At 41.2% G+C, this 19,112-nt stretch overlaps 1 protein-coding gene across 1 annotated transcript in view; it reads left to right on the forward strand.

The window, feature by feature from the left end:
- Positions 1–19,112, forward strand: part of SNTB1 (syntrophin beta 1) — a 105,715-nt gene that overhangs the window by 55,262 nt on the left and 31,341 nt on the right. Inside the window, exon 3 of the mRNA XM_065752804.1 lies at positions 12,237–12,444. Within this exon, the coding sequence (XP_065608876.1) occupies positions 12,237–12,444 (208 nt within the window). The remainder of the gene's footprint in view (positions 1–12,236; positions 12,445–19,112) is intronic.

Raw genomic sequence — 19,112 nt, forward strand, 5'->3', positions numbered from 1 at the left:
TCTATTGTTTGCCTGTATTTCAGTGATGAGTGTCCTTAGTGGCAGCATTGATGGTTAATATCAGGACATACAGGGAAATGTCCCCCCTGCTGAGGGACATGTGGAAATAGTCACTGCTATAATACCAATAAGCAGTACATCCTACTGCAATACAGAAAGCTTTTCATCAATTTCTGGTGATAATAGAGAATAGGAGGGGTTGAGGCAGACTGGGACCTGGTTATTAAAAATGCAGCTGGAAATTAAGTTGCTTCACTGTTCTGATTAAAATAGGGTTGGTGTTTTTGTTTTTCTTTTCTTTTATTAAGAAGTATTGATTCACTGAAGTGTTCACAAGATTTACTGCAAAAATGGTACTCTTCAAATTGGCTCCTTTTGTATAAATTCTTTAATTTTTTTTTTTATGTTGTTTAATAACTTCTCAGTATTGAGCAGTGTCAGAGTCAGTGAGACTTAACGTGACCTTATCTGGAGTACCGCATTTAATTCTGGAGACCCCAACACAGAAAGGACATGGAGATGTTGGAGCAGGTCCAGAGGAGGGCCACGAAGATGATCAGAGGTCTGGAGCACCTCCCCTACGAGGACAGGCTGAGAGAGCTGGGGCTTTTCAGTATGGAGAAGAGAAGGCTCTGAGGAGACCTTTCAGCAGCCTTCATAAACCAAAAGAGAGCCTACAGGAAAGCTGGGGAGGACTTTTGAGAAGGGCATATAGTGACAGGATGAGAGGAAATGGTTTTTAAACTGGAAGAGGGCAGATTTAGACTAGATATTGGGAAGAAATTCTTTACTGTAAGGGTGGTAAGACACCGAACAGGCTGCCCAGTGAGGCCAAGCTGGATGGGACAGTGAGCAACCTGGTCCCTGCCTATAGCATGAGGGGGTTGAACTAGATGAACTTAAAGGTCCCTTCCAACTCAAACCATTCTGTGTGAATTCTAACTGATGTGACATTTATGAAGAAGTTATGTAAACGTGAACAGAAATATCCCTGTGTGTGTTTCTGAAGTAAAATTTAAAATCTTAAAGGTAAAACAAATCGTTAAGTTTGGATGTATTACTTCTATTGCAGTAAGGAACAAAAACAAAAGGTGAAACTTTCTTAAAATAGCAGCTTAATTTCACCAGATTTAATATAACATTTTCAAAACCAGTCTTAGCAACAAAAGAACTTCAGTTGATTCCAAACATAAGCAAAAAGAATGCAAAAATAGAATAAAAATAGAAGCATCTTTAAGTAGAAGTCAGGGAGCTGTGGCACTGTTCTAGGACAGAACTGTCTAAAAAGGAATTTACTGGATGTTTTCCTAATGCATTTTTAGCTGTGAGGCTGAATGATTATTTATATGTGTGGTATCTGGAATACAAGCATTCCACGCCTGTTCAGTGCAACTCTATGAAAGGTGTGTGTGGACCTGCCATGCTTCCAGCACACTCAGTATCACTGTTGATCTAAAAACAACTCTTACACATTGGAAGGGTCACAGGAAGGAATTACAAGACCTTGAGCTTTTTGATTTCTGCAGCTCTTCAAAATCATGCCTATGTAATTTAAATGCAACCACATGGGTCAGGGAGATAGGAGTTGGTCAATGCAGAAGAGTCTCAACCTGTGGTGGGTCATGTCTCACCCCGCCAGCTTCCTGAATGGAAACAGTGGCCCCGCTGTGATGTTGCCATGCAAAGTGAAGGCTGCCTTCTCCTCGAAGAGCAGTGTGATTTAAGTGTGAAGCATTGCAGCTTGTGGTTTTTTTCCTTCTAACAAGGGAGGGGGTGCTCCAAGTCACATAGCTGCTGTGTGACTGGTGGAGGGTAGTGCGGCAGGGAGGAGTGACCACACATACAGATTGAGTTATGGCTGCTCTTGTGGAGTGTAATTCCCATTTATCTTACTTTGCTTTCTGTCTCTTGCCCTCTTGAGGACATACTTTGATAGCACTGTGCTCGGTGTGGGACAGCTGATGCTATGTAAGTGTGTGCTGGTTGCTGACAGAAGCACAAGTGGCTGAGGTGCTGAGCCACAAACCCAGGGCTGAGGAGATGCTGAACTGTTTCTATATATTTAGCAGGATTGGCCTCTAGTTAGGAAACTTAAGTCCTTTTCTGATTGCTGTTACCTTGTATTCTAGGTAGGAGAAAAAATGCAAGAAGAATTGTAGAATCATAGAATTCTTAAGGTTGGAAAAAAGCTCTAAGATTGTCTAGTCCAGGTCTCCACATACCTCCAATATTGCCTGCTAAACCATGTCTCTGAGTACCACATACTCCACGTTTCTTGTATACCTCCAAGGACAGTGACTCTACCATTTCCATGAGCCTATTCCAATACCTCACTACTCTTTCTGATAAAATTTTTTTCCTAATATCCAACCTGAACCTCATCTGATGGAACTTGGGGCCATTACCTCTTTTCCTATTGCTGCCTGGGTGAAGAGACCGTCCCCAGCTTGCCACAACCTCCTTTCAGGCAGTTGTAGGGAGCAAATAAGATCATCGCTGAGTTTCCTCATCTCCAGACCAAATGATTGTTCCCTCGTGAGTCTTGTGCTCCAGTCACTTCAAAGCTTTATTGCCCTAAATTATACGTGTAGAGAAGAAAGCAAAGATACAGATTCTACAATGGGCACATTACCAGTATAAAAACATCCACCCTCACCCTGCATGGAATGTAGGCGTAGCTGCTCATGCTGTTACTGAGCTGCTCTTTGGCTTTAGACAAAATCTCTGAAATAGAAAGAACACTCAATTTGCTCATTTGTTGTGAGCTCTTTGAGATCCTTGGATGAAAGGCATATAACACTTAATTATTGTTATTGGTACAGGCGTGTTTTACTGTTTGAATATCAGTAAGTCCTTTGAAGAAGTCATTGAGCCTGTGAGAGTCTAAGTCCTGATTTACATCAGGAATTTTTGTTACTCTTTTTATTTTCTTGTTGGGCTGTTTATTTTATGTTTAGATTAATGTTAAGCTGGGGAAGAAATCAACAATGCAACATTAAAGTGAAGCAACTTGAAAGGATCTAATTCAAACCCAGAGGAGAGCGAAACCAGAGATAATCAGGGTGAAATTGTGGTTGAGTGTCCCCTCATGCTTAAACCACTCTGCTGCCCTGGGCTGCACCATGTGGTGTTACAGAAAGATAATCTGCCACTGTGAAGCCCTTTATATCCTTGCTCACAAAGGGTAGTGGTTTCAGGGTCAAGGCATTCCTGGGTTTTTGCTCTTACCACCCAGATTTTTTACTCCTGTGGATTCAAGCCCTCTGTTCATGTAAAGCTAGATGTGCTAAAGGATTTGATTTAGTAGTTGGGTAGAGATAGTGATAGGAGGATGGTTGGACTAGATGATCTTATAGGTCCTTTCCAACCTTATGAACTTATGAACTTATGAACTTATGTGTATTCCTGTGTTCTTGTTTCTTTACAATACCATAACTACTAATCTGACCCCAGATCTGCTATTTACTGGAAGGGACAAACAGGGAGGAGATGCTTCAGATTTACTCAGTATTCTCTCTAGGTAGCTGTTATCAATGCATTCAGGGCTAGGGATGTCAGATGAGAGACCTATATGAGTGTAGATCTTCTCTCACAGAATTTTGGGTCAAATCCTCAACTGGTCAAATTAACAGATAATTCAAGCTGGGCTATTTTGCAGTCCTGTACCATTGCCACTGTCAATTCTTTGTGGATTTCTGCAAGTCCTGGTATATTTTGGAATTTTGTCCTTGTTTGAGAGCAGTTTTCTAACTCTGTGGGGGTACTGAAGGCTCTAGGCTGAAAGGGTAATTTCTTTTTTTTTTTTTTTAATTATTACAGTTATTTTCCATCATCTCTGAAACCCTCCACGAGCTGAACAGGTCATTGGTTTTGCTCTAGCTGATATGAGCTTATACCTTAGCTCAATTTCTCCTTAGCCCTCCTGGTAGACCTCTGAGATCAGATGCCTACGTTAGGCCTGTTCCTTTAACAAAGCTGTGTTTCAGTCTCTTTTGAGTGCAATCAACAGCTGATTTTATTGACAAGAAAAAAACAAAAACAAACAAACAAACAAAAAAGACCAACAACAACAGCAACAACAAAAAAACAAACCTAGGCCTGCAGAGCAACCTCAAGGCTATTCATTTACACAAACAAAACAGCAATTCAGTGTGAACTATGGATCTTCATTTACTTGTATTTACTGCAATTGGGAGTTACTTTCCCTACAAAGACTGTTTAATTCTTGTTCTGTTAAATCATATTAAAGTAGATGCATAGCTGCCTAATGTCCTGGAGACCTGTAGGAGTCTCTGGGCTATAGCTTGAGAACTAAATTACTGGGGGTGTGTGCCAGGACTTAGGCGTACAATGAGTTTTTTCTATGGAGTGTTTGAGATTTCAGTGTAGAACTCAGTAGTTATGATAAGCAGTGAATGACCTTCACTCTTTGCAAGGGTTGGATTTGTAATGTCTCATTTTCTTGAATAATATATTGTGATTTTTTCCCCTGACATAATGACATGAGACGTTCTCCCCTTCCCATCTTCTCTATTGGACAGTTGAGATCTTGGTGTCATTCTCATATCCAGCGCAAAGGGAAAAGGCAAAGAACTTCAGCATGTGTTACTGCAAAATAATGTGTGTGTGATAGTGTTTTTGTAAAAGGGACTGAATGTGACCTGACAGAGAAAAATAAAAACATGTCATGGGGAGTGGGTGGCAAGGAAGGATGTGGGTGACATGGAGGTGGCAGTAACTGAGGCTGGCAGATCAGCACCTTCAGATAAATCTTTGATTAATAGACTTTCAACCAAAGACTTTATTTTCTGTGAAAAAACAATGCTTGAATAAGAAATTAATGGAGGAAAAAAATGACGTGGTGGATTTTGTGTTATATTTTTGGTGGTGGTGGTGGGTTTGATTTTTTGTTTGTTGTTATTTTGGTTTTGGTTTTGGTCACTTTTTTTGGTCAGTTAGGATTGCTTTGAAAAATTCAAAGAATTTTGATTGTTTCTAGCTAGCTTCTACTGTAGAGGATTGAGCTGAGGAGGAGAAATAGAAGTAAAGTAACCAGAAACAAATCAGGGGAGTGGGATCAGTAAGAGGAAACAGCCTTGAGAAATACGTTAAAAGAGAACAAATTAAGCAAAGGTGATGGAGAAAGGAGCTAATGATTGAAGGGAACTGAGAGTGAAAACTGCAATAAACCTTACTTAGTGAACATTACTGGAAAACAGAGAAAAGTCAAATCACAAATGAAATATGTCACAAATGAAAGGACAAGGAAGAGCCGTGTGAGTGCTGCGGGGCAGGACAGAGGAAGGCAAACAAGTTAACTGTGTTTTGTATGCATCAGAATGTATGTAAGGTATGTATGCTGACATCCATGCTGCCCCTAAATAAAGTTGGAGAGCAATTTTTTGCACCACTGAGGTCTGCCAAACAAAGGCAGGGGATTGCCAGACAAAGGAAGTCAATATGTTGCAATTTCCTGTGATGCTTCTTGTTCCCACAGTTTTTATGTTACTGCTTGTATCCTGCTATCACTTTTAAAACCCCTTTTCTACCTGGCCGTGACCCTGTGCTCTGTACTGGGCTTTCTCTCGCTTTCCAGTGGGTCTCCAAATTGGATTTCAGTCTTACATCTCAGGCCTTACCTGACATGCTGATAATTGAACAGCAGGATTTTCAGCTTCTATATTTAAAACTACTCTCTCCTACAACTACTATAGTCATTTGTTTTGCAGCAACTTGCTAATTCTGGCCGCTATGGGCTGCCCCAGCTCTTTGGTACGCCAGCTCTACATCAGTAGGGTGGGCTGTAGTGTGTGAGTTGTATGCACAGACATTGCTATTTAAATAGGCTGCTGTCAATTCCTGCTTTAACACACATTTCCGCTAATTGAAAATCCTTTTTCCCCGAGGTAGGAATCAGAGTTACACTGGAGTTGTTATTTCTTCTCATCGCTTACCCAGAGGTTTTCCATTGATCTCTGAGTCTATTAAAAGGGAAGATGAGCTCTGGGCCTGTGCTGCCAGCCGTGACAGCGCCAGGAGGTGACATGTGGCTGTCATCACCAAAGAGGCCGTCAGCATCTGTGTGATGCTGCCTCCCAGGTGTTTCTTCCTCCTTAGCTTTCAGAGGCCAATAATTGATCCAAAGAGGATTTGTGGTTTTGTCATCATGGCTGATGGTTTCACTTGGCAACTAAATGGTGATGCCTGGGATTTCTTGATCACCTAAGCCAAAATGTGGCACATAAAGCAATGAAACATTTAGGCACATACAGCTCGATGGAGGAGCACCTGCTGCCTGTCTCCACCAGCGAGACTTTCTCCTGTGTCAGTTCATCAGGAAGGCAGAGAGATCTGTCAGCAGCCTTACTCATTCGTCTCCTTTTTGCAGTAGTTTTCATCCCTGCTTGTAGATCGTGTCCCCATGTTTCCTCTGGGTCCTGCTACAGTCCTGTTCTTTCTCAGAAGACATCTAATTCTTCTCTAAGTCTGTGATATCTTACTTGTGCAGCCAAGTGAATCTGTCTGCCTTTGCCTCTGAGCTGTCTCCATCTGAAGGGTCATTTACCACTATTACCAGCTACACTCAATTGCTTTTTACTTTGTCCAGATTCAGCTCAGACTGCAGGAGCAGCATGCTTTGGGGTTGGTTGAGGCTTCACTAGAGATGTACGTTTTGTGACTGAAACAATTATTTTCCTAGCATTAATAGTTGCCCTTTTACCATCAGAGAATTGCTTCAGTGTAAGACCACAGCAAACTCATCATCTTTTGGTCTTACATGTCCAACTTGTTAGTACCATGTTTTTGTTGTCCTTCTAGTTTTATGTTTTAACTAAAAAAAAGTTTTGTTACTTATATGTATTAAATATATATGTTATATAAGACAGTTCCTTTTCACTCAGTGCAGCCCATGGAAGCCAAAAGGTTGGACACCCATGTTAGGCAGTGTCACTTTGATGTCAAATCTAATTCCTACCAGTACTATTGTAACAAAAATACAAAGGAAAAATGCAAGAAGGAAAAAGATAAGTCTTTTGTGCAATATGGGGAAAGAAGTCTGCTTTGTGACATCCACAGACTTTTTGTAAGTATTAAATGTCTTTCACTGCTATTACGGGTAGAAAAGGCAGTGTATGACATGCTCTGCAGGTTGCTCAGTGTTGGCACCCTTGTTGTCAGCAAGTCCATTGCAGAACAAAATCCTTCCCTTACTTGCATGCCGTGCAACTCCATTGATAGCCCTTTTACTAAAGCCCAGCTTGCAGCAAATGGAAATGAAATCAACTGCGACAGCTCATTAGGGATATATACACCCTCTGCATGAACATCAACCTAGTCCAGCTCCCAAGAAACAAGAAGCTACATCTGCAGTGACTGCTGTAAGTGGAAAGTCAGCAAGTAACTTAACACAGCAAGCACCACTGTGACAGCAAGGGGGCCTGGAGACTTTCACATAGAAAATTTCTACTTGGCTGCCAAATAGTGTTTGCTTTGTAAAATTTCTTTCACCTCTGTTTAAGCACATCAAACAAACATGCTTCTTGTATGCTGGTGAATTCATTGCACTGCCCACTGTCTCTGTGGAGTATTTTCCTGGTCGACTCAGCCCAATTTCCATTGCTTGATTTTATCAAACTTTATTCCTGGTTCATCTCCTGATGTTGCATAGGGAATTAAACAAAAACCTTAATGCTTTGGTTTTTATTTTATGAAAGACTGTAGCTATGTAAGTGTTATCTTTGATTGTGTTCACCAAATCCCCCCCAGTACTGGAAGACTTGCTCAATTTCTACACTCAGAAATCAGCAAAATTATTTACCAGTTTCCTGTGTAGACAATGAAAGGGGAATGGCAGTTTGGCCCGTAATCCCTTTTTAAGTTTGCAAAGTCCACGGCAGAGTGGTTTGTTCCTGGCTATATTGGTGCAATATCAAAGTAGCGTGATGGACTTGAATAACTCTGGCTCCAGCTTATCATTAACTTCAAGGGATTTACTCCACACTTTAATCAGTCACTGAATACCCAGGAAAAGGCACAAAGAGTAAAGCAGTGCCTGATTTGGTCTGGAGCCAATGGTGGTGGGAGAAGTGCTTTCAAGAGATTTGATAAAGAGTATTTCTGAGATAGTGAACGCTCCTACACAGAAGCCTTATCAAATATGGAATGAGTATGGTCTATCAAACATTTGCTTTCAACTTCTTCCGATCCTCTGTAAAGTAAAAGCTCTGGAAGTAGTGAGGGAGGGAGGTTGGGTTTCTTAGCAAGGTTATGGCATTTGGAAGCACTGGGTTTTGCGTCACCTCCATGTTCCGTGGGTGGAAAATGGGATGCTGGAAATACTCTTCTGCTCAGAGAAACTCTTTGAGAAGGAGAGAGAAAATTACTCTTTTATGATGAGGTTTTCCAAATGATCTCTGAGAAAATGTGATATCATTCATATGCATTGCCAAGCTGGAGAGGTGCCGCGCATCTTGGCAGCCATCTAGAGCTAACATATAATTCCTTTGGGTTGGTATGGGCTTTATCAGAAACAGCTCCATATGCAGTATTTACATAACTGTTGTGGAGTGTGAGAATAAACACAGCTGTGGCATTGCCCTAAATATTTCAATTCTCTGGGGAATTAAGGGAACTTTATCACTGAACTGCAGATAAACATAAGTCAGTAAGCGGTGGTCAGTTCAGCCAAGGAACAAATCAAAGCTACAATGGCTGGACTGCTTGGAAGCATTTAAGTACGTTAGTGTTGGAGTTTACTAAGGTCATTGGGTTTTGCTTTTCAAAAAATATGTAAATGCCATCAGTCAGCTGTTAAACAAAAAGCGTCATCCAAATGGACTGGTGAAACAAAGCAGCTAGACCGAGGGGCAGAAAATAGGAGAGTTGATAGGGATGTAGTGCTTTCAGCATGTGATTGCAGTAGGAACCTACAGCTTACCAGGGGGGTTATAAGAGAATTTCTGTCAGGATCTCCACAGTGCATGGCCTCTGAGGTGGGAGTTCTGGATCTCTGAGGGGAAATCTGTAAGATCAGCTTCTTAGAGACAGTTTAGCACACCGATCTCATAGCGAATAGTCAGTAGCAGAGCGCAGGCAGTTAAGGGTTTAGACTTCAGTACTTTAATCCTTACTGTAAGAATGAAAACAATCCCCTGCCTAGCAGCTTGCACAGGAATGACACTTGCTGACGTATTCCTTACGCTGGACCAGTGTGGTGGATGACAAGACTCAATTTCAGGGCTGTCAGTGCACCATTTATTCCTGTTTTGAATTCAGTTTTGGTAAGTGTAGCATGTTTTGTCCAATCTTTCTGTCACTCTCGTGATGGAATGAGGCAGTCTGTCTGCAGTTGTTAGTATGTCAGCATCCAGCCTTGATTGCTGACAGGCAATCCCCAGAAATGCCCCATTAGAAGTCACTGAGAGTAAGTATTCTTTCAAGCACGATGATGTATGTATGTGCATAAGTGTACTGGGATATATACACTGATATCACAGTATGATGCATATGTATTAGAATATGTTATGAGATCTCAAACTGAAATAGCACTCCCTAGTTTTGAATCAGTGAAAAAACTGTTAAGAGCTGTTGAAATGTTCATTATTTTAGGGGACAAAGCTATTGCAGAAGTAGAAAACTGCCAACATGGAGGGAGATACACTTGGATGAAAGCTCAAGTGGAAAACTGCTTGTTTGTATCCAATTACTTAAAGTAAGAGTTGAAGTGTACTCCAAGCTGTAGGGAGGCAAGTTGCTGTTGGAACCTCTTTCAGCTCTGAATAATGTATTTTTAAACCGAAGGTTGCCACAGCTCTAACTTAAACAAAATGACATGAGCTTGATATTTCTTTGCAACTGGAAAAGTAGCAAGTTCTTCTGTGTCTTTACAGTTCTTGTTCAGCACTTAGTTTACAGCGTGAGATGCAGTGACTTTGGAGATGGGAGTTCTCTTATAGAAAATGCAAGCTTTGTGAAGGGCACTGTTTGACAAAATCCACATTGTGCAATAACATTTTTTCTTCAAGGCTGCTACAACACTGTTAGGTTGTCCAGCTATTTTTTCTCTTTAAAAGAGGTGTTGAAATGAGAGACAGAGTGTAGAAAATACTGAGTGCTATCCCTGTCTTGTTCCCTGGCTCATCTGGATGCTTTTCTGGGTGCTTTTCCCCTAGGGTGAGATGGGGACATTCTCATTGAGCTCACTTGTGAAACGGTTTGTGATCTTGTGCCAAAAAGTGCACTGTAAGTAGCAAGCAGCATTTTGCTAAGTATCACGATGTGCTTTGAAAATCCAGGTCTGTGTACTTTGTTACCATTGCTTGAATGTACCAATTCAAACTCAAGCTCTCCTGGCTCTGGGAGAGCGGTGTTTCTGATGACAAGGCAGAGCAGAGTGGTGGCCATGTATGTTGTCAATAACAGTCATCGAAGTAAGTACTTATCTGCAAAAAGAATTTTCTTGTTCTCTAGATCTGTATGATCTAATAAGGAACTTTTCTTCCAGGATCTGAAGTTGGACCCTCAGTGCATACTAGAGTGGCTATGTAAGAGCTGTTATATTCAGAAAGTGCTGAGTTCCAATGACTTTACTAAGGAAAGAGTGCTGTTGTGCTGGCTCAGCCATTTGTGGACAATCAACCCACTTTTTAAACTATATAAGCAGTCACATAGAGCCCTGAACAGTTCAGTTGCTTAGTTTTGAAAGTCATGACCTTTTCTATCTTTAGAGCAGTGTCTGCTTGGAGACTTCTCCTTCCCAAAATGGACAAACAAGGGACTAGCAGCCCTCATTCTCTCAGCCCCAGAGAGCTACACAGATTGAGTTGCTTACTGTTCTGGATTCTGCTTGGTTTTAATCAATTGATTAAAACCTCTTAATTGTTAGTCAAGCTCTGAATTTCAGGATTTTGTAATTACATAACTAATATTTGTATTACAGCAGTCCTGAACCTCAACCTGAGTAAATTCCACTGAACTAATTACATTTCTGATAGAGAAAGGAGTTGTTGTGAATCCCAGAGAGCAGGCAGCAGGGCACAAGACAGAAGGCTGAGGCTCAAAGCTGAGGTTGAACTTGTGCAGGTAACATTCAGTGGAAGGCACTGTGTGTTTACAGTGAAAAAGCACAAACATAATGTGCAGTTCAGTGATGGGCAGTGAGTAGGGCTTGGTTTCATAATCACTGCATGAAGATAAAGCAGGCTATGATTTAGTAGGTTATTTAGCAAATGTTCAAGTAGAAGTGATTCACAAAGCTATGAGGAGCACACAAAGCCCCACTACTAATTAATTGCTATTAACTTCACTTCACTGAGAACAGCACTGAAATAGCAACGACTGTCTCTCAAAGCATTTTCGTTGTTGTTAGTGAAGCTGTTGGCACAGTTCTCATAACCACAGTGGACAGGATCCATTTTCCTGAACCTGTATTTGTCTGTGCGTTTGAAACCACAGATATGGGGTAGAAGCCCACAGGATGGTCTGGTAAACATTTTTGGGGGGGAAAAACATCTCTCCTTACAGGAGTGTGGAAAACCATAAATGCATGCCAGAAGCAATCATACGGTTGTGGTTAGGGCTTTCTTGCCATCACTGTTAGCAGGGTCTAAATGGAACATTGAGGATATTTGTTACTCCTGGGTAAGGCCAATTACACTTGGCTTCTAGTTCATGATTAGTGGCGTCACTGAAACTACAGTGTAGTCCTAAGAAAATTCCTTTGTATAGAATTAGGGCTTTTTGCTTCCCTTAGCTTTTAATGTATAAAATAAGCATGTCGAGAAACTGAGTGTGCTGTAACGTACAGCTAAAGAAGGTGGCAGCTCAAACCCAGCTTCTTCTGCTTTTTGGTGGGTGCCATGGCAGGGTGCAAAGCCTAGGGAGTGTACTGAGCAGGAAGGGTAGATAGCCACTCAGAAAAAACTTTTGTATTATCTTTTAAAGCAATGAATGAATGCTCCCTTTGTATTTGAAACTCCTATTGACTTGCCAGATGGGGGGTTGGATCAGCATTGGCAGACCTCAAAGATCAGTAATTTGCAGTAACACCAGAGCAGACCTGACTTCAGTTACAGGATCTCACTCTGCTCAGATGTTGTAAAGGTAAGTTTTTAGTGCTAGGTCTTGAAATTAGTATCCTCCATTTTCACTGGTATTTATCACTAAGTGAGGTAATAAATTTAGTCATCAAGCAGTATATGAGTGAACATAATGTTTTTCCCTCCCCATTTTTCTAGAATTATTGAAGTTCATTCACCTGATGCCAAGCACACCGTGGTTCTCAGGAGTAAGGACTCAGCTACAGCCCAGGCCTGGTTCAATGCCATCCACTCCAGTGTCAATGATCTCATCCCCAGGGTGATTGCAGAGGTCAGAGACCAGCTGGGTAAAGCAGGGATTGCTGGAAGTCGAGAGATTAGACATCTAGGCTGGCTTGCAGAAAAGGTAATTGAAATGTTCTTATTTTCGTTTCTAAATGCTCTCTTTCTTGCTGTATGAGATTCTGGGTTTTATTTAGCTTTCTTTGAATACCTTTTTTTTTCTTAATGTGCCAAATTTTTTGTTGTTGTTTTATTTTTTTGTTGTTGTTGTTTTGTTTTGTTTTGTTTTGCTTTGATGTAACTGGAAAGTTCCTCAGTCTTCAGTACACCAAGTAGTGAAGGGTTTACCGGGAGATCACAAGTTTCACGACCTGTCCAGGTGAGGTGTGGGGTGTCTGTCAGAAAAATCTGATGCCAGACTTACGCTCCTCTACCATTGCTTCTCCTGATCATGTATATGAAGCTGTCTGCCTTGGTCTCACTCCCACTGCTGGCTTGGGAAGTAACCAGTGATGTGCTTCTGGCTGCAGGAGTCAGGCATGGTCTGGAGCACAGGGTATCCCTGCTGCACCTGGGATCCACATCTGAGCTGGTCGTCATGACAGACAGAGCTTGTGACTGCAGTTTTGGTTTTTTTTCCCATGTCTTGTACAGTTTGAGTCTCAAAATCCTTCACACTGCAGAGGAAAGCTGTTTGGTTCAAGAGTAGTTTGGGTGCAGTGAGCTGAAGAATTCAGACCCATGAAAGTACAGAGATGGTACCATTATGAGATCACCTGGTCTTAAATCCACACTTTTTAATCAGAAGTTATTTTAGAGACTGTACCGATTGGTGTGAATTGCCTTCTCTAACAGCATCAGCACTGTGCCTAGATATACCTTCCATTCACGTATTGCATTGGTGGCCATCCAGAGCAACTCAGCCTCTCCAGCTGGGCCGTGTGGAGAAAAGGTCACTGTATTGCATACCATCCTTACAAACTAAGCCTCCAACAGACATGCAGAGAGCTGATTGTAATTGTTCTGCAAAGGGTACTGTACCCATTAGCTCTGTCTGGGATTTTATAGATGAAAAGACAGGAACCAGAGGCACAGCTTTCACATATACAGAGTCCTTTAAAAGGGCACACCATTTTTTTTTAGTCAAACAGGGCTCAGACCATGCTATTTGTAGCAAGGCAATGATTGCAGAACTTTGCAGACAGATTTTATATGTTTTCCTGTCTCTCCATGTGTGAAACAGCACAGGGCTGCATTTACTATTGTAGGGAGTGTGAAAATCTGGGGGAAATAATCTCAGCTCCTCCTTGAAACACAAAAGCCTGAGTACATTTTCATAGTAATAAACTGAGCAGCTGTAAAGTGTTTAACTGTGCTTTCCCTTTATATCCATTACGGTAAACTTAAGAAGAGCTGAATATGAGGGACCTTTTCTGTTCCAAAATCCTTGCCTTTGAAAGAGTAACCACTCTGTAGTAGATTATGCACATCTTATACTTAGTAAATTAACAGATCATTTGAAGCAGGCACATTACTTGCTTCGTGTTTATGAATATCCTCTTATTATTGAGTGTGTAATCAGTAGCGCTTGGCACTGGGGTGCATGTAGGGAGCTGTGAGATTGAGTCCCTTAGCACAGCCACAAATGGGGTGTGTGGATAGGAGGTGTGCTAGATTCTGAATAGATTCTGTTGGGATAAAAATTCTTTTGGCTGAACGTGTTTAGAGTAATCCATGCTGTCGTTCTAATACTATGCAAGATTTCTCTTTTCATAATGCTGAGAGTAATGTTTCTTCATGTGGAAGAGGGAATACCCTTAAGCTGTCTTCTTGACAGATCCTACATGATATCCCATTCACACACTTCTTTCCCCTCTTCCTTTTACCGTATAAACCATAATCTTCGTTCATGTTACTGAGCATGGGCTGGTTCAAGCTGCTGCTGAGTTTAGTGGCAAAAACCTATGTGTTGTTTTTAATAGGACCAAGTTGCAGTTCATCTACTTCCAGGGTATTTACAATGGCTGTCACCAAGAACTGGCCTTGAGAGATTTGTAACTGCCTTGTAACCAAAAGTTAACGTTTTTTTTTAACTAAACTAACCATCCATAGCTTTGCAGTAGTAATGTAGAGAGGTAAAAAGATCCCAGATTCTTCTTACTTGGAGACCCATGTAAAAGTAGAGAAAAATCTCTACATATGATAAAAAACTATGTTAAATTGCTTTTGTTTGTTACTAACTGTGGGCTGTAAATCCTGGATGTAAAAAACTACTTGCAGAGTGGGAGAGGAGGGTGCAAACTGCTGTTTCAGAGGTGTTTGAGTCAGCCAGGCTAGGTGCTGACTATTGGGCATTTCCATGTTCCACGTGCAAAACCCAGGTTGGCCAGAAATTAAATTCTGCAGTGATCTTTGGAGCAACACCAGGAACACTAACTTCCTTCTCCTGGGGTGAACTTCCCTTCCACGTTCACTGTGTCTTGGTTTCTAAATGCTGGAGCTTAGAAAGCAAAACTGTGAGGGAAGGGATCTCATTGTTGGCAGCCACCAAATAAAATATGTGCCTTGTATAACTCCCAGTGGTGCCAGAAATTTATCTCTGATATTTTTTGGGATATCTTGCCATTTTTTCCATGGGTAGCAGTTGGAAGAAATCTGAACTCCAGTTTGGAAAGCTTCATAGGCTGTAACTTTTAAGGCAGCTTCTATGATATCAGATGATGTTTCTTACATAGCATATCGTCACAGTGAATCCTCTAAAATGGAGTGATGCTAGCTGAGGTGAATTCCTTTGGCTGTCTGGGGATTGCAAAATGTAATCCCTTAGAAATTTCACCGTAATTTGCTGTGATTACTCTCTGCTTTCATTAAACTATTTCCTGGTTTGACATTTTTTATATGCCTCTGCTCTAAAATTAGCTCTCAACTTCAACCTTTACGTTACTACAAAAATAGATTCATTAGCTGAGCCTCCCTCAGGTGGGTAACTTTAACATAAATAGTAGGATATCTGAAGTAGTATGCGATTGCATGCTAATGGGATTCTTCCACTTTCATTGAACTCTGATAAGACTGCCTTAAATTTATGGGCAAGAAAGCCCCGTCCCGTAGGTCAGCCTTGTCAAGGGGGCAAGGAACTCCTTGCCTTTGCCCCAGGGTGTACACGTGAGCCCATCAGCAGGTAAAGTAAGGGTCTTGCATGACTTGAAGAAAGCAAAGTCTTAATTTTGTGGCTTTATTATAGGTGAGGAGAAAAACAGCCAGAAGCAGTCATTAGGGATGCCAAATTCCCCGTTTTATTAAGACACTAACCTTGTCCTATCCTTGACCTTGTGGAAGGGGTTTTGAAGCCAGTGTGGGATTAGGGAGTTATGTTAAATGCTGGCATCCTAAAACTAGCCTTCAACTAGCAGAAACGTCAAGTGCCAGTTTATAATGAGATGCTTGTACTCACCATAACCTTTCTTGTATTTCTCTTTAACCAGGAAAACTCATGGGATTAACAAATGTGTATGTGGGAGGGAACAGCTGCATGTGGGTTTTAATCTTAACCTTTTTTTTTAATGCTCCCTGTAAAGATATTTCTAGTGACCAAATACAGAAAGAGAAGTAACGTAATCCTGAGGAGCTGTGCATATTAGTTGCCCCTCTTCTTTCCAGGAATCATTTCAACCCCTTTAGAAATGTATTTTCCACTTCTCACCCACTTTTTTATGGCTCTGGGCATCCTGTGGGTTACAGGGGAGCTGAGACTTCTGCTTTTCTCATTACACTCACACACCTACTGCTGAGTTCCTTTGTGAGAAGCAAGTTCTGCTCTTGCAATTGAGACTCAACTGATCAAGGAAGTGATGGTTTATTTTGTCACTTCATATTGACTGTTCCAATAGATTGAGATGCTACTGACCAAAGTTTTGTCTCCATTTTTGTTTCTTTAATGCAAACACAGTGAGACGTTCTAGACAAAGTATTTTTGCAAAGCTTGTTTTTTCCTATTCAGCAATTGGCTGCACCAGCCCTGAAACTGTAGCGAGGCGCCAGCCCTGTAGCTAGGTCAGTAAAAACCAAAAAAGCAACCCGAAAAGAAACCCCCAAGTCTGCATCTCTCATTGTTCTTTCTGTGCCGGTGACACTTTAAATGCAGACTTGGCAAAATGAAAAAAACTGAGAACATTCTGCTTTCTGAATGCCAAACGTCTCAGCTGACAATGGGTTTGCTAAAATGGTGTCTAGGCTCCTTTGAGAAACTTTAAAGCAGCGGTGGCTGCAAGTTGGCTTTTATAATGTTAATATTTGAAGCAGCAAGAAAAATGCTTCTCCTGCTTTTTTTTGCTAGATCTTAGCAAATAGTTTTGTTCACGTTCACATAGCTCTGCACACTCCAGGAAAATGTGTTACTGTTCTCAGAAATCTGATGGGGAGATGAGAATGGAGAATATACCTGATATGGAGGGGAAATAGCCGCACGGGCACAGTGAATTAGAGTTGTTTTTCAGCTCGTGACGCTATCTCTGAAATGAGAAATGTGTTAATATATTACAGGCTGTTCGGTCTCCTCAGACCTTAGATAACCATATCACTGTATTAAGCTGAAGTGTGGGACATGTCATAGCAGTGATCTTCAGTATCGAGCTGTCTGTTGTAGCACTGTATTTATCTTCCCGTTTTCCCTCTAGTTCTGAGCAGGGAGTGATAGCAGCAAGACTGTGGGACGTGCAAGCTGTCCAAACAAGATTTAGACAGATGACATGAGAGCCTATTTGAGGGCTTTTTTTTTTCCCAGTATGATATGAAAACGTTTCTGTTTTACCATTTCCTTTGCACCTATGTTCATTGGTTAGAAAAACAAGAAGACAGCAACAGAGCCGCATTGTTATTCTCATCACAGAGCTGTGAGTTTTCAAAGAGGAGAAGAGAAGCGTCAGTTTTAAAATTTTATATAATTCCTGTATTTCTAGAGCAGACTTTTTAACAGTGACCTTAAAACGTCTTTGCATGAGAAAACCACCAGCCTGTCATGTAGTTAAAGCATTTTGACTTCATTTAACAGCGTGAGCATCTGCTTTTAGCCACCTTCCTGTGACACAGTATAAAAACACAGCAGGTGCTGGACAGCATTTAGAAATCCCTGGCATGGCTGTGTCCCTGTGCAGTGCCTTTCATGCAGATACGTGGCCACATGTGCAGCTCTGGGCTGGCTGCTGCCATCCCCCTCAGCTCTCCCAGCCCTCTCATCGCTGTGATGGCAGCACCCATCTGGCCCTGTAATGAGCCAGATCAGATGGTTACACTGGCAGAAAACTCATTACTTTCAGGGGAAAATGCAGGTTCCAGTGCCAGAGTAGTGGGAGCACGTGGCAGAGGTGTAGGGGCTGAGTAATGGGGCTGCCTCTTTGAGCAGCACGTAGTTCTTCAGCTGTGTTGGCTGACACATCACATTGCACAAACAGAACCAGTAGCTTGATCAGGACATAAATCTGGGTTGTGCTGTGCCCCAGCTCTTCGTTCTGGCTTGAGAAATACCTGTGCATGTTTAGTCTGAAACTGCAGTGAACTTTGGGCAGTGTTGTCTTAACCCCTATTGCAAGTCAGTGTATAGTTTAACCAGATAAATAATCTGCTAGAAACACTGGTGTTTGCTAAGAAAACTGTAATTCCAATGTTTTGCTTTTTTTTCTTGCAAGGAAATTATGTTCATCTAGTGTGGTCTCCTTAGCTGTTTCCAGTCTCTGTAGTTTTCTATTTCTTCTTTCACTCTCAGTATTCTTTAGTAGTTATCCATGAATTTCATCTCTGTCTCACTGTCTCTTTCCTTCTCTCTCTCTCTCTCCCCATCTATGATGCCCAGGACAATGAGCAAGGAAGTTTGGACCTGGCCTGCTCTCAATGGCTAGGGGACCTGATTTGTCATACTGATAACATATAGATGGTCATAATCTTAACATTAATCTGATTTTCTGCAGATTACACAAACCTCAAATTAGAAAGTCTTCCGTGTCTTAAATTAGAAATTGTATTTTTAAATCCTGACTAATTACTTGCTGTGGAGTAATAGAATAGAAATAGAAATTAAGAGTCCTGTTTTTGCCCTCTGTCACTTAACCTTGTAGCTTATTAATGCCAGAACTTATTTGTTTACTTAGTAAAACACCAGAACAGAGCACTTAATTACATTAACAGTCTTCATTATCTGGGATAGCGATCAGCCTGACCTAAGGAAAGACGTAAACCTGAAGTAGCATGAAGAGTAATTTCCTCTCCCAGATTCAGTGAAGTCCACACATTAATTCATCAGCACTAACATCGATCACTTGTTTTAGGTGCATTCAATAAATAGATTCATAGATTCATAGATAGATCTATTAAGAAATGGATATATTAAGAAAATGGATATATTAAGAAAAGTTCTAGCTAAAAGCAGTTATTTAGTTAATGTAACACATGCTATTCCTTTACATGCTGATGAGAGTTGAGTCGAGCAAATGATGGATCTAAGTCAGGAGGAACTACTCAGTTCAAAGGGATTGGAAGTAAGTGTAAAGATTGGGATGATGAATTATGAAAAATTATAGGATTATGGTAGTAAATGGAAGGTATAAGAGTGAAAGATCTGAGCCTGAAAGTTTGTCTGCTGTACAGCTTGGTTTTTGAAAGGCAGAAGAAAACAAAACCTGTGATCAGATAATTATGGAGCACAGTTCTCCAGTGGGTGAATGCTATTGTGCCTGTGTTAGCCTTCAGATGTAAAATTATTCTTGCAGAATTTGAGCTGAAGTACAAATAGGGCCCCGC

This window comes from Cyrtonyx montezumae, unplaced genomic scaffold (assembly GCF_038088225.1).
Source record: "Cyrtonyx montezumae isolate F1298 unplaced genomic scaffold, pur_monq_1.0 scaffold_8, whole genome shotgun sequence".
Taxonomy (NCBI): domain Eukaryota; kingdom Metazoa; phylum Chordata; class Aves; order Galliformes; family Odontophoridae; genus Cyrtonyx; species Cyrtonyx montezumae.